General features: G+C 36.6%; 1 protein-coding gene across 3 annotated transcripts in view; it reads left to right on the top strand.

Annotated features, from left to right (window-relative positions):
- Window positions 1–4,772, top strand: part of LOC107609300 (dehydrodolichyl diphosphate synthase 2) — a 19,896-nt gene extending 15,124 nt beyond the window's left edge. For all 3 annotated transcript variants that reach the window (XM_021107526.1, XM_016311194.2, XM_016311195.2), the window contains one exon: window positions 4,150–4,772. In XM_021107526.1, coding sequence (XP_020963185.1) covers window positions 4,150–4,591 — 442 coding nt within the window. In that variant the 3' untranslated portion in view covers window positions 4,592–4,772. The remainder of the gene's footprint in view (window positions 1–4,149) is intronic.

Below are 12,843 nucleotides of genomic sequence, written 5' to 3'. Positions count from 1 at the left end.
ACTCGTACCTGCTCAGGAGCCAAAATGGAAATGTCTCCTCCAATCTGACGAGACAAAACCGGGCTGACAGATTCTTCACTTTGCACAGATTTGGAATTTTCTTTATTTGTTCCAGCCTCTTCACAATCTGAATCAATATCCTTCACAATACTGGGAATTAAGTTAGAATCACAAAAAGTAACATGTATGGATTCCTCTATGGTTCTATGTTCTTTGAGATAAACTCTATAGGCGTTGCTTGTGGTGGAATATCCAACAAACATTCCTTCATAGGATTTTGGATCAAACTTTCCAATTTTTTCTTTATTATTAAGCACAAAATATTTGCATCCAAAAACATGAAAGTACTTAAGATTTGGAGGGGTTCCTTTCCATAGCTCATAAGGGGTTTTCTTTAACCCTTTTCTAATGATTGTTCTATTCAAAATATAACATGCTGTGTTCACAGCTTCAGCCCACAAAAATTGAGGAATCTCATTCTCACATAGCATAGCCCTAGTCATCTCTTGAAGACTTCTATTTCTTCTTTCAACCACCCCATTTTGTTGGGGGGTTCTAGGACATGAAAAATTATGAGAAATTCCTAAGTCATCACAAAATTTTTCAAAATCTTGATTTTCAAATTCCCTTCCACGATCACTTCTCAAATGGGCAATTTTCAAATCCTTTTCATTTTGAATTTTCTTGCAAAGAGTGGAAAAGGCTTGAAAAGCATCATTCTTATGAGCAAGGAAAAGTACCCAACCAAATCTAGAGTAATCATCTACCACCACAAGACCATAGAATTTACCTCCTAAACTTTGAGTTCTAGTAGGACCAAAAAGATCAATATGTAACATTTCTAATGGCCTTTTGGTTGAGATTCCATCTTTTGATTTAAAAGATGATTTTACTTGTTTGCCTAATTAGCAAGCATCACAAGTAAGATCCTTTTCAAACTTAATATTTGGAATTCCTCTAACCAAATTCTTTTTGACTAGCTTAGAAATTTGGTACATGCTAGCATGACCCAACTATGCCATGAGACATGGTTGCGACTTGGTCTCGGTTTCTTCATCATCATCATCTGAGTCATTCTCCAAGTCTTCCCATGAGGCCATCAGTCCCTTCTTCTTTCCTTTTCTCGGCTTTTCCTCCTTCTTTAACTTGGGACAATCAGATTTGAAGTGCCCCATTTCCTTGCAATTGTAACAGGTTACTTTGCTAAGGTCTTTCTTCATCTTCCTTGAGCTGCTGCCTTTGCCTTTGAGCTTCACCATTTTCCTGAATTTTTTTGCAAACAACACAAACTCATTTTCAGAAGAGTTATCACTGGATTCATCATCCAGAGGGTTAGTTACAGAAGAAAACGCTATTCCTTTCTTTTTTGAATCTTTTTTCAAATAGGTGTTTTCAAAAGCAAGATTTCCTCTCAAATCATCAACTGTCATGGAATCTAAGCTACTGCTCTCAGAAATAATTAAAGCTTTTGTTTCCCACTCTTTTGTAAGACATCTCAACACTCTTCTCACTAGCACATATTCTGAATGTGTAATTCCCAGAGCATCTAAGCCAACAATGATGGAGTTGAACCGTTCGAACAGTTCATCAATGGACTCTCCTTCCTTCATTGCAAACATTTCATATTCTCTGTTCAACATGTCTGTCCGAGTTTTCTAAACAATGGTGGTTCCTTCATGAGTGATTTGTAGCTTGTCCCAGATTTCCTTTGCTGTTGTGCATCGTGATACTCGTCGGTACTCCTCAAAACTGATAGCACAGTTGAGCAGGTTTACTGCCTTGGCATTTAACTCTATTTTCTTCCTATCTTCTTCGGTCCATCTTGCTTCTGGTTTGAGAGAGACTACTCCTTCAGCACTTGTGGTAGTTGGATATTGAGGCCCTTCCAGGATAATCTTCCAAAGTCTATAATCCACTGCTTGTACAAATATCTTCATCCTCTCCTTCCAATAGGTATAATTTTTCCCATTGAAAAGAGGAGGTCTGTTGCTTGATTGACCTTCAGTCAGATTATAGGACACCACATTTACGCCACTGTTCTCTGCCATGAGGATCTTTACTCCAAGCTGCAAAGCTTAATCTCTTTGAGACCAAGCTCTGATACCAATTGATGGTTTTAGTGGCTAAGAGAAGGGCGGGTTGAATCTTAGCCCCTTTTTTTGCTTGCTAAAACTTGCTGAATTTAGAGGAGACTTTTCTGTTTTTAGCTCGTCCCTAGCCACGAGACATTTTTGGTTTTTGCTCCTGTGCAGTAGAAAACAGAAATGGAGTAGGAGAGAAGAGAGATTACACCCAGATATATCCTGGTTCAGCTGCTAAGTGCAGTGCAGCCTACATCCAGTCTCCATCACAAACATGATGGAATTTCACTATAATCTTCCAGATTATAAACTGTAAAGTGCTAACCCAACTTACAAGGGGATTCCCACAAAATCATGAAACACAACATAGATGAACAAAGGAACTCTAAGACATCTATGGCTTTTTCTTTTAATTTTGCACTCTCTGCCTTTTTCCACTCTATGGCTTTTTTCATACAAACCTCACTGTTTGCCTTTTTCCATGAGACTCAAGACATGACAAAATTAAACAGAAAAATACAAAACAGAATACATTGAAGGAGAAGAAAATCTGTAAGCTTAGGTAGCTCTGAGAATCCTGTGCCTTGCACTCTCAATGCTTACTTCTAACTCCTTGCTCCAACCAGTGGTTGTTCCCCCTTTTTATAGAAGAGAGAAGCCTCCACACTTGAAGCCAAAAACCCAAGTCAACTTCTTCTTCCTTCAAGAAAACCGGTTCGGCCACACAGAGAGAGAAGAGATAACCATGCAATAACTAACATGCAATTACCTCTAGTCCTTTCTTGGTCATCACTCTTCATCAATCCGAGCTCTCCATCCTTGGCTTGCTCTCCAAGATGGATTTCTGGCCCTTGATGCTTCATGATGATGATGACTTCATCTGCTTCAATCTCTGCCTCTACCATCACTTCGCCACTCTAGCTACTTCCTGTGGTGGTTGAGCAGAATCAAAGACAAGCCATGCTTCAAGAATCTCCCTGGCTGGCCGTGATCTTCTTCTTCCTTTTTGAGCATGGAGAAGCCAAGATTACCTCACCAAATCTATCCAAAATTGGTGACAATCTCAACCACAGCTCATTTTTATTTTAGTATGTTTTCTTGCCATCATTGTGATGGTCTTTAGGCTTACTTTCTCTTCCTTTCGGTAGCTCATTTTTGCTTCCATGGCTACCAATATTTCCTGTGTAATAACCGAAGAGAGAAAGGGATGAGAGAGAAGAAAGAATCTGAAGAAAAGCAATTTGAAAGTGGTTAAACTAATTAATTGAAAATAGATTGCTTTTACTTTCCTTAGTTGGCGTGTAACAATGATGCCTTTAGTCAAATCAATCTTCTCTCACTTGCTTATATTCCCAATGCTTAAATTAGCTTTGAAATCCTTTCAAGTGTAACGGAATCCGTTGGAAGCATTTGAGGATTTGTTTTTCTTTGCTTCATGGATTCGGATAAAGCATGAGAAAATCTCATAGAATTGGGCTTGGTTGCAATAATCAATAAGTTTCTGGCCCAAAAATAACATTTGCTTTCCTGATAAAATTTGGAACGGATCAAGCATAGGAAACTTTCATCAAAATTAAATATGGGCTTGGTTGCAATAACATTTAGCTTGGCCCATTAATACAACAATTCAGCCACATAATAGGAAACATGTAGCAAGGCTGATTGTTGGTTTTAATTTGGGCTAACAACATTTTTATTTTCCGACCCAATTAAAAACCTGCATCACAAAATTATTAATTAACATATGTTATGTGAAAATCAAATTAATAATTTTGTAATTTAAATATTTTAATAATGTTTATTCATCATCAAAATTAAATTAAAAATAAAGATGAGTTTGGTATTAAAATCGAGATGAAATATATCTAATTCAACTCCAATAATCAACTCATAAATGACAAATGTCTTACACTTTTAAACTCTCTAAAAACTTTGTTATTAAAAGATGATATTTGTAATATGCACACCTTACGTTTATAAATAATAGTCTGGAGCGTCAAACCAAATGTTATTTCTATCTTCATCTGGTTAATATTAAATGAATCATTTTTACTTGTTACATATACAGGGAAGGAATCCGAATATCCGTGATTGGAGATGCAACAAAGCTGCCCAGCTCATTACTTAGAATGATAAAGTATGCAGAGGAAAGCACAAAAGAAAATTCAAGACTCCAACTCATAGTAGCAGTTAGTTATAGTGGAAAATACGATGTGGTCCAAGCATGCAAGAGTGTGGCAAAAAAAGTCAAAGATGGCATTCTAGATTTGGAAGAAATCAACGAAGGCATCATAGAACAGGAATTGGAGACTAACTGCACTGAATTTCCTAACCCTGATTTGCTAATAAGAACAAGTGGTGAACTCAGAGTAAGTAATTTCTTGTTGTGGCAATTGGCATACGCAGAACTTTACTTCAATGGAGCACTGTGGCCAGATTTTGGCAAGGATGAGTTTGTAGAAGCATTGATTTCATTTCAGCAGAGAAAGAGGCGCTTTGGTGGACGCTAATCATCATAATAACTATTAATTTTAATATCTCTTAAAATATAATATTATGTGTATAATTATAAGTAGTCACCTTTGCCTTTACGATGAAGGTATTGACTTGAATAACAAGTAAATAGAATTGGGAGTAGTAATTATAATTAATTGCTGCAATGGAGTAGTATTTTTATACTTTATGATGAAATATGACCCTAAATTAATAGAAAATTATATTTGTGAAGCTTTATTTTTGAATTGATGATCTAATTTAAACTAAAATATCACTTTTTCATTTGTCAAACCATAATACTTTATCATAAAACAATATTAATTAGTTTACAAATTTAGAATTAACCAATTATTATAAGAGTGAATGAGTGATGCTCATGGGCCATCATCTATAGCTATTATTAGTGGTTCATGAGTATAATAAAAATTAAAGAAATTGATGGATACACAAGATAGAATTTAAATTTTTGACACTTATTTAAATAGACAATTAAATTAGAATTTAGAATTTACAATTGTGATGAAGATTTTGAAGCTGCCTGTGGAGCCTCTTATGTCTGGACAAGTATAATAAATGCTTTCAATAGCTTAAAGAAAGACGTTGAGTGGAGTTGTGTAATTTAGATCAATATTTATGGTTTGATCACTGGTCTCCTTTGAAAAAGCTGATGGATACTGAAGGTTATAGAAGACTTAGAGAAGGGGGTTGAATCTATGACCTTCTTTTGAGTTACTGAACTTAACACTTTAAAATAAACTTGTTGTCTGAATCTGTTTGAACTTAGCAGCAGAGCATTTATGAGACAATTTTATTTTGTCTCATAAATATCAGAAAACAGGATAGAGCATAGAAGAGAAAAGCTAACGCCATCATGTATCCTGGTTCGGTTGCCATGTGCTATGCAACCTACATCCAGCCTCCACCACAACAGAGGTGGAATTACCACTATAGTTAAAGTATTACATACACCAATTCCACAGGATTGACACAATCCTTTCACACTCAAGTTCTAACCTAACTTGACATTGGCTATGCTAATACCTAACTCTTCACTCTTAGTGCTAACCCAACTAAGAAAGGGATACCTCACAGGTACAAGATATAAGACACAGACTTACCTAAAGAAATCTGAAATAACTCTAGGTTTTCTTCCAAGTGTATCATTCAAACTCTTTTCACTCATTGGCTTTTACTTGAACTCTCTCAATATGCCTTTTTACTCAAGAAATTACAGAAAGATAAACATTGAAAAGTAAACTACAATCTGTAAAACATGAAGGAGATTGACTCTTTAACAGCCTCGCTCTTTGCTATGTGATAAACCAGATTTGCATGTCTCTAATTCAGTTCTTCATTTTTGGCAGAATGCTCCTTTGAAAGAAAGCACTGTCCAAGTAGATGAACTTCTTCAGAGAGCACTTCTCAGAATATGCACCTCAAGAACATTGGTTATCTCTCCTTGCCTTCAAACTGAAGTGATTTTCCTATTTGTATGATTTCAATTTTTTACACCATAGACTTGCTTCACACAGTTGACTTCTCCTTCTCACAAAAAACAGAGCAACAGCTACGCAGAAGAGAGAGATGGGACTGTTGCAGAAATTTCAGATTTCATGCATTCATACCTTCCATCTTCTCTTTCATCCTTTTTCCAATATCTTCAAAGATCTGAACCATTTATTTTTTCTTTGGCTCCAAGTTCCTTTCTTGACCGTTGATCCACATCAAAACTCCATAACATCCATTTTCTTTATTTTACCAGAAATGGGTATGAGGGGAAAGGAAGCTTCAGCAAGTTACTTTGGGGTACCAATAATGGAAAGATCTTTCTGATTTGCCTAAGATCTGATTTTGCCCTAGCTTCTGATTTCTTCTTCTTTCTTCTTTGTAGCTAACCTCTTTTTCCTTCTAGGATGTGAACCATGGCATGGCCATCTCTGACTTAGTTTAGCTTGCTTTGATTAGGGTAATTAGACATTAACTTTTTGTGATTTACCTTTCTCTTTCTTTTCTGATGAAAGAACAAGAAGAACGAAGCTCTCTCTTTCTCTTTTGTTCTAATGCTGACCGAAGCAAGTAGAGAGAGGGAAGTCTTCAATCTTGGATGAAAAGCTTGATGGAGTCAACTTGGACTTGGGTTAGATATGTTTCCATTCAGCCCAACTGATTCTATTACTTAACAACTTTGGGCTTTTAGTGCTTTGTAGCCCACTTTGTTTCTGGTTTGATTTTCTTCCTATTGGGCTGTTGTAATATTCTTTCTTTGGACTACAACACTTTATCAAGCACAATTAAAAACTAATTGAGTATTTAATCCACTAAAAATAATGTTTGTCATCATCAAATTAATTTAGTTAATTTTTTAACTCAACAGATACTCTCCTTTGGCCTATACTTTAGGGATCAAAATTGTACTTATATATATATATAGTATATTTTATACCAAACATAATATAGAGACTTAATTTAGTCTTTGTCTCTCAGTCTCCATTTTTCAGTTTCAGTTTCTCAATCTTCAATTTCTTTCCAAATGCCAGGCTTGCAACCTGGCCTGTGTTTGGCCTGATCTGTCCTGACCTGTTATAAAATAGACACAGGCTCAGACTCTTATAAAAGTCTATTATGTTAATAGGTCAGGTCCAACTTCACTAATTAATCTTATTGGCCTGCTTGAGCCTATTAATACATAATTACATATATAAATAATTTTTTTATTATTAACAAAATTATGAGATATTTTAAATTTAATAGATTAGGCCTATTAAAAATAAAATCTGGCCTAATCTAATCTATTTTCATCCCTAGATAGTAGATATAACATTAATTTTATTATTTTATAAGTAAATCTATTAATATCTAAATTTTTTATACTCAGAAATAATTATTTACTCTTCCGTGAATGTTATCCAGCAAAAACGGCTCAACACATTAATTATCATCAACACCACCAAATTGACCCTGAGTAATTACTAACAGAAGAGAAGTCGTCGTTGGTGTATCTGTGCCTCCCGGTCAAGGACACATGCTTCACGCATCGCCACTAAACACATCATTTCATCACATGATGAATAAAGTAACATTCATATACCAGGGTTACAACCCTAAATTCAAACAATTTAGAAATCATATTGACTTGGGTATCAAATTTGAGAGAATGAAAAGAACTTTTTAAACAATTAATTCTAGTATAAACTAAACTATAAAGTAATTAGTTTTTTCTATAAAATCAAATTAAATAGTATAATTAAAAAATTTCTTCTAGAGAAGCTATATATCTTGATTAAATTTTAACTCCAATTTATTTAAATTTCTGTTAGATAAAATATATATCTTGATTACATTTTTATCTCCAATTTTTTAGATAAGAAATTAACATTGTTACCACCTTACTAAATATGACTTCATTGTTACTAAGACTTAATGTGCTCATCATAAAAAAATTGGTTTTATTTATGAATTTAATTTTAATGCATCAACATAATTTTATACTATATCGAATTACGTATTATTATGTCAGTAAAAATAATTACTTTTAATAATCAATGCATAGATAATCATCTAAATAAAAAATGTGATTGAAGGTGTTTTGTCGATTTTTAGCAAATCGATGGTGGTTCAATTTTAATGGTCTGGGAGCGAAATCAATTCCTCTTTTACAGGTACCAATTTTCTATAAGTGCATCAAAGTGTCTTCGATTAGACAGGTATTAAAATAACAAGTAAATAAAAGTTTGTAGAAAAGATAAAAGAAGTTTAAAACAAGCAATTCGAAAGGTAAATTAACTGAAATCGGAAAAGGTTTGCATTGAAATTTAAAGAAAGCAATAAATACGCCTTCGACTGAGTCAAAGGACTTTTAACATGGAAATTAAAGGTACTGAAATATAAATTGCATTCGAAACTTAAATTGTTGTTTGAAACATAAATTTTCTTGAAAGTTAAAGTTTACAAAAAATGTAAATGGAAAATAAAGATACGTGGAAGGAACGCTACAGATAATTGACTCGAGGCAAACACAGAAAGTCTCTGAGATGTGAGAGTGCGTGAGTAATTTCTGAAGGAAAGTTCCAACCTTTACTCCCTAAAACTTTCTAATATTTATAGTCTGCTTTTGTAACCAATCACCGATTACATGGCGCTGACTTGAATGCGCACTACTTGATAACCGTTCCCACTCTTTTGCTAATGAAACGTTACCCATCAATTCCTCACATGGTGAAAGCCTCCAACCTCTCCACCTATGTAACCGTTCGATGATTTCTCCTTCGAATACTTTGTTCGATCAGGCCCGTTCGATTTAAGAAGGAATCCAAAATCGAGTCCATTACCAGCAACTCCCAACTAATGCCTGCACATGCACCTTTTTCAACATCTGCCTCCCTTCTGATTATTTCTTCAATACTTCGAATTAGCATCACCTAATCGAAATATTTTTCTGATTAACAAATTGCCCCTTTGGATTAATGTGTTTGTCTTCGAAATCATTTTTGGAAGATAAAATACTTAATCCAAATTTAAAATTTCAATTTCCCGAATCAGTAATAATTACAACTTAACTTCCCATTAATACTGATCCGTTCGACACGTTTCCCGTGTCTCGCGCTTTCTCTCTACACCACTTCGCCTTCTTTGCGAAGTTACCTCTTTTCACTTTAAATTCCATCTGCGATAACAGTTACAGTGAAATTTCCTTTAAATTTGACACTTCCATCTTTGACAAATCTTTGCGAACCTTTATTCCCTCGATTTCCCTTGCATCCATCTTCTCCGCGACCACTATTCTTCAATCCCTAAACTTTCACTACAAGAAAAAAGGCCTATGGCCACACTTTTTTTGCTACGCTTTAAAATCGTGGCCAAAAATGGTCAATGGCCACGTTTTTATGAGGGTGGCGATTGAGGAGAGATTTGGTCACATTTTTTTTGCTACACTTCAAAAGTGTGGCAAAAAGGGTCAATGGCCATGCTTTTATGAAGGTGGCAATTGATTAGAGATTTGACCACGTTTTTTTTTGCTACGCTTAAAAAGCGTAGCCATAAAGATAAACAGGCATGCTTTTAAAGCGTGATGACAGAGTTTAATTATTGTGTCGTTTTTAAAGCGTAGCTTTTTCCTACAAGTCTTTTGGTACGCTTTAAAAGCGTGGCCAAAAGGTTACACAAAAAAAACAAACGTTTCAGTGAAGTCCTTCCAGATGACCTTGAGTTACACAATTAGCACACCCTCTCTCTTCGAAACTTCATCTTTCTCCATCTTCATGGTGCACTGGCCCTATCCCGTTTCTCCCTCCTTCAAAGAACCTAAACCCTAACTCGTTCAGATATGGCAGCAGTTAACCCTCTCTTCATTGTCCCTCACCCTAAACACTGACAATTAACCCTCTCTTCAGCACTCCAAAGAACATCGAAGAACCCTAGCACTCCGCAAAGAACCACAACACTCCGCGAAAAACATCGCCGACGCTCGCAATGCCTCCGTCGATGCTCCCTCCACCGCCACTCCCTTCCATCGCTGTAACCCCTTTTTCCTCCGTCGATGCTCCCTCTGCCGCCGCTCCCTTCCGTCGCTGCAAACCCCTAACCCCTTTCTATTTTTCGCTGCGCTATCAAGCCATCAGGTAGCAGCGTCTTCATCCCCTGCGCCATCGCGTCGAGCCTCTTCGCCCTCCATCGTCAAGCCCCGTCCAGCCGTCGTCGTCCAGCGCCTCTCCCTTTTCTGGCAGCCACCGCGTCTTCCTCCACTCCTCCCTCCACTCTGCCACTCTCTGTCTGCATCATCAAGAATGGAGCCTCTGACTCAGGTTGGTTCTTGATTTTTTTGTCAGATTTTTCACTGCTTCTATTTATTTTTCTATTCTGTTCTTGTGTTAATTCTGGTCAGTTCCTAAGTATTTCAGTTCTTGATTTTTGTTATGATTTTTAATTTGTTCTTTGATTCTTGGTTGGCATATTTTCTACAGTTCTCTAGTATTCTCTTGGTTGAACTTCTTGGTTTTGATTTGAATGTTTGGTTCTTATTTCTTGTAGTGGGAACTCGAAGTACTATTTTATAAATTAAGAGAGTAAATCCAGTGTAAACCGGATTCAAGCTGTTTCGTGAAATTTCAACCTTACTTTTTGAGCACTGAAACTTTAACTTTGGTTTTGGGTTGTGGTGCACGAAATTGTGATCTCTGGTAATGGCTCCAAAGGCTTGGTGCTCTAATATCAATTCATAATTTGTCACAACTTCGATACAACTAACCAGCAAGTGCATTGGGTCGTCCAAGTAATAAACCTTACGTGAGTAAGGGTCGATCCCACGGAGATTGTTGGTATGAAGCAAGCTATGGTCACCTTGTAAATCTCAGTCAGGCGGATATAAAATAATTATGGAATTTTCGAAAAAGGATAATATAATAAGGATAGAAATACTTATGTAAATCATTGGTGAGAATTTCAGATAAGCGCATAGAGATGCTTTCGTTCCTCTGAACCTCTGCTTTCCTGCTGTCTTCATCCAATCAGTCTTACTCCTTTCTATGGCTGGCTTTTTGTAAGGATGTCACCGGTGCCAATGGCTACTTTCAATCCTCTCGGAAAAATGGTCCAAATGCTCTGTCACAACACGGCTAATCGTCTGGAGGCATCACCCTTGTCGATGGTTGCATCCTATTCCTCTCTGTGAAAATGGTCCGATGCGCTGTCACTGCATGGCTAATCATCTTTGAGGTTCTCGATCATACTGGAATAGAATTTACTATCCTTTTGCGTCTGTCACTACGCCCAGCACTTGCGAGTTTGAATTTTGTCACAGTCATTCAATCCCAGAGTCCTACTCGGAATACCACGGATAAGGTTTAGACTTTCCGGACTCTCATGAATGCCGCCATCAATCTAGCTTATATCACGAAGATTCTGATTAAGAGATCTAAGAGATACTCATTCAATCTAATGTAGAACGGAAGTGGTTGTCAGGCACGCGTTCATAGGGAATGATGATGATTGTCACGTTCATCACATTCAGGTTGAAGTGCGAATGAATATCTTAGAAGCGAAATAAGATGAATTGAATAGAAAACAGTAGTACTTTGCATTAATCTTTGAGGAACAGCAGAGCTCCACACCTTAATCTATGGAGTGTAGAAACTCTACCGTTTGAAAATACATAAGTGAAAGGTCCAGGCATGGCCGAATGGCCAGCCCCCAAAACGTGATCACAGGATCAGAAATACAATCCAGGATGTCAAATACAATAGTAAAAAGTCCTATTTATAATAAACTAGCTACTAGGGTTTACAAAAGTAAGTAATTGATGCATAAATCCACTTCCGGGGCCCACTTGGTGTGTGCTTGGGCTGAGCTTGAAGTCTACACGTGGAGAGGTCATTCTTGGAGTTGAACACCAGCTTTTGTACCATTTTGGGCGTTGAACTCCACTTTGCAACTTGTTTCTGGCGCTGGATGCCAGAATTAGGCAGAGAGCTGGCGTTGAACGCCAGTTTGCATCGTCTAAACTTGGGCAAAGTATAAACTATTATATATTTCTGGAAAGCCCTGGATGTCTACTTTCTAACTCAATTGGAAGCGCGTCATTTTGAGTTCTGTAGCTCCAGAAAATCCATTTTGAGTGCAGGAAGGTCAGAATCCAACAGCATCAGCAGTCCTTCTTCAAAATCTTAATCTGATTTTTGCTCAAGTCCCTCAATTTCAGCCAGAAAATACCTGAAATCACAGAAAAACACACAAACTCATAGTAAAGTCCAGAAATGTGAATTTAACATAAAAACTAATGAAAACATCCCTAAAAGTAACCAGATTCTACTAAAAACATACTAAAAACAATGCCAAAAAGCGTATAAATTATCCGCTCATCACAATACCAAACTTAAATTGTTGCTTGTCCCCAAGCAACTGAAAATCAAATAGGATAAAAAGAAAAGAATATACTATAAATTCCAAACTATCAATGAAACATAGCTCCAATCAGATGAGCGGGACTTATAGCTTTTTGCCTCTTGAATAGTTTTGGCATCTCACTTTATCCATCTCACAGTATGATGATTCTTGAACACAGCTACTTTATGAGTCTTGGCCGTGGCCCTAAGCACTTTGTTTTCCAGTATTACCACCGGATACATAAATGCCACAGACACATAACTGGGTGAACCTTTTCAGATTGTGACTCAGCTTTGCTAAAGTCCCCAATTAGAGGTGTCCAGGGTTCTTAAGCACACTCTTTTTTTTTGCTTTGGACCTTGACTTTAACCGCTCAGTCTCAAGTTTT

Source organism: Arachis ipaensis, chromosome B07 (assembly GCF_000816755.2).
Source record: "Arachis ipaensis cultivar K30076 chromosome B07, Araip1.1, whole genome shotgun sequence".
In the NCBI taxonomy this organism is placed as follows: Eukaryota; Viridiplantae; Streptophyta; class Magnoliopsida; order Fabales; family Fabaceae; genus Arachis; species Arachis ipaensis.
Note: the sequence above shows the minus strand (reverse complement) of the source record. Positions and strands in the feature narration are given on the sequence as shown.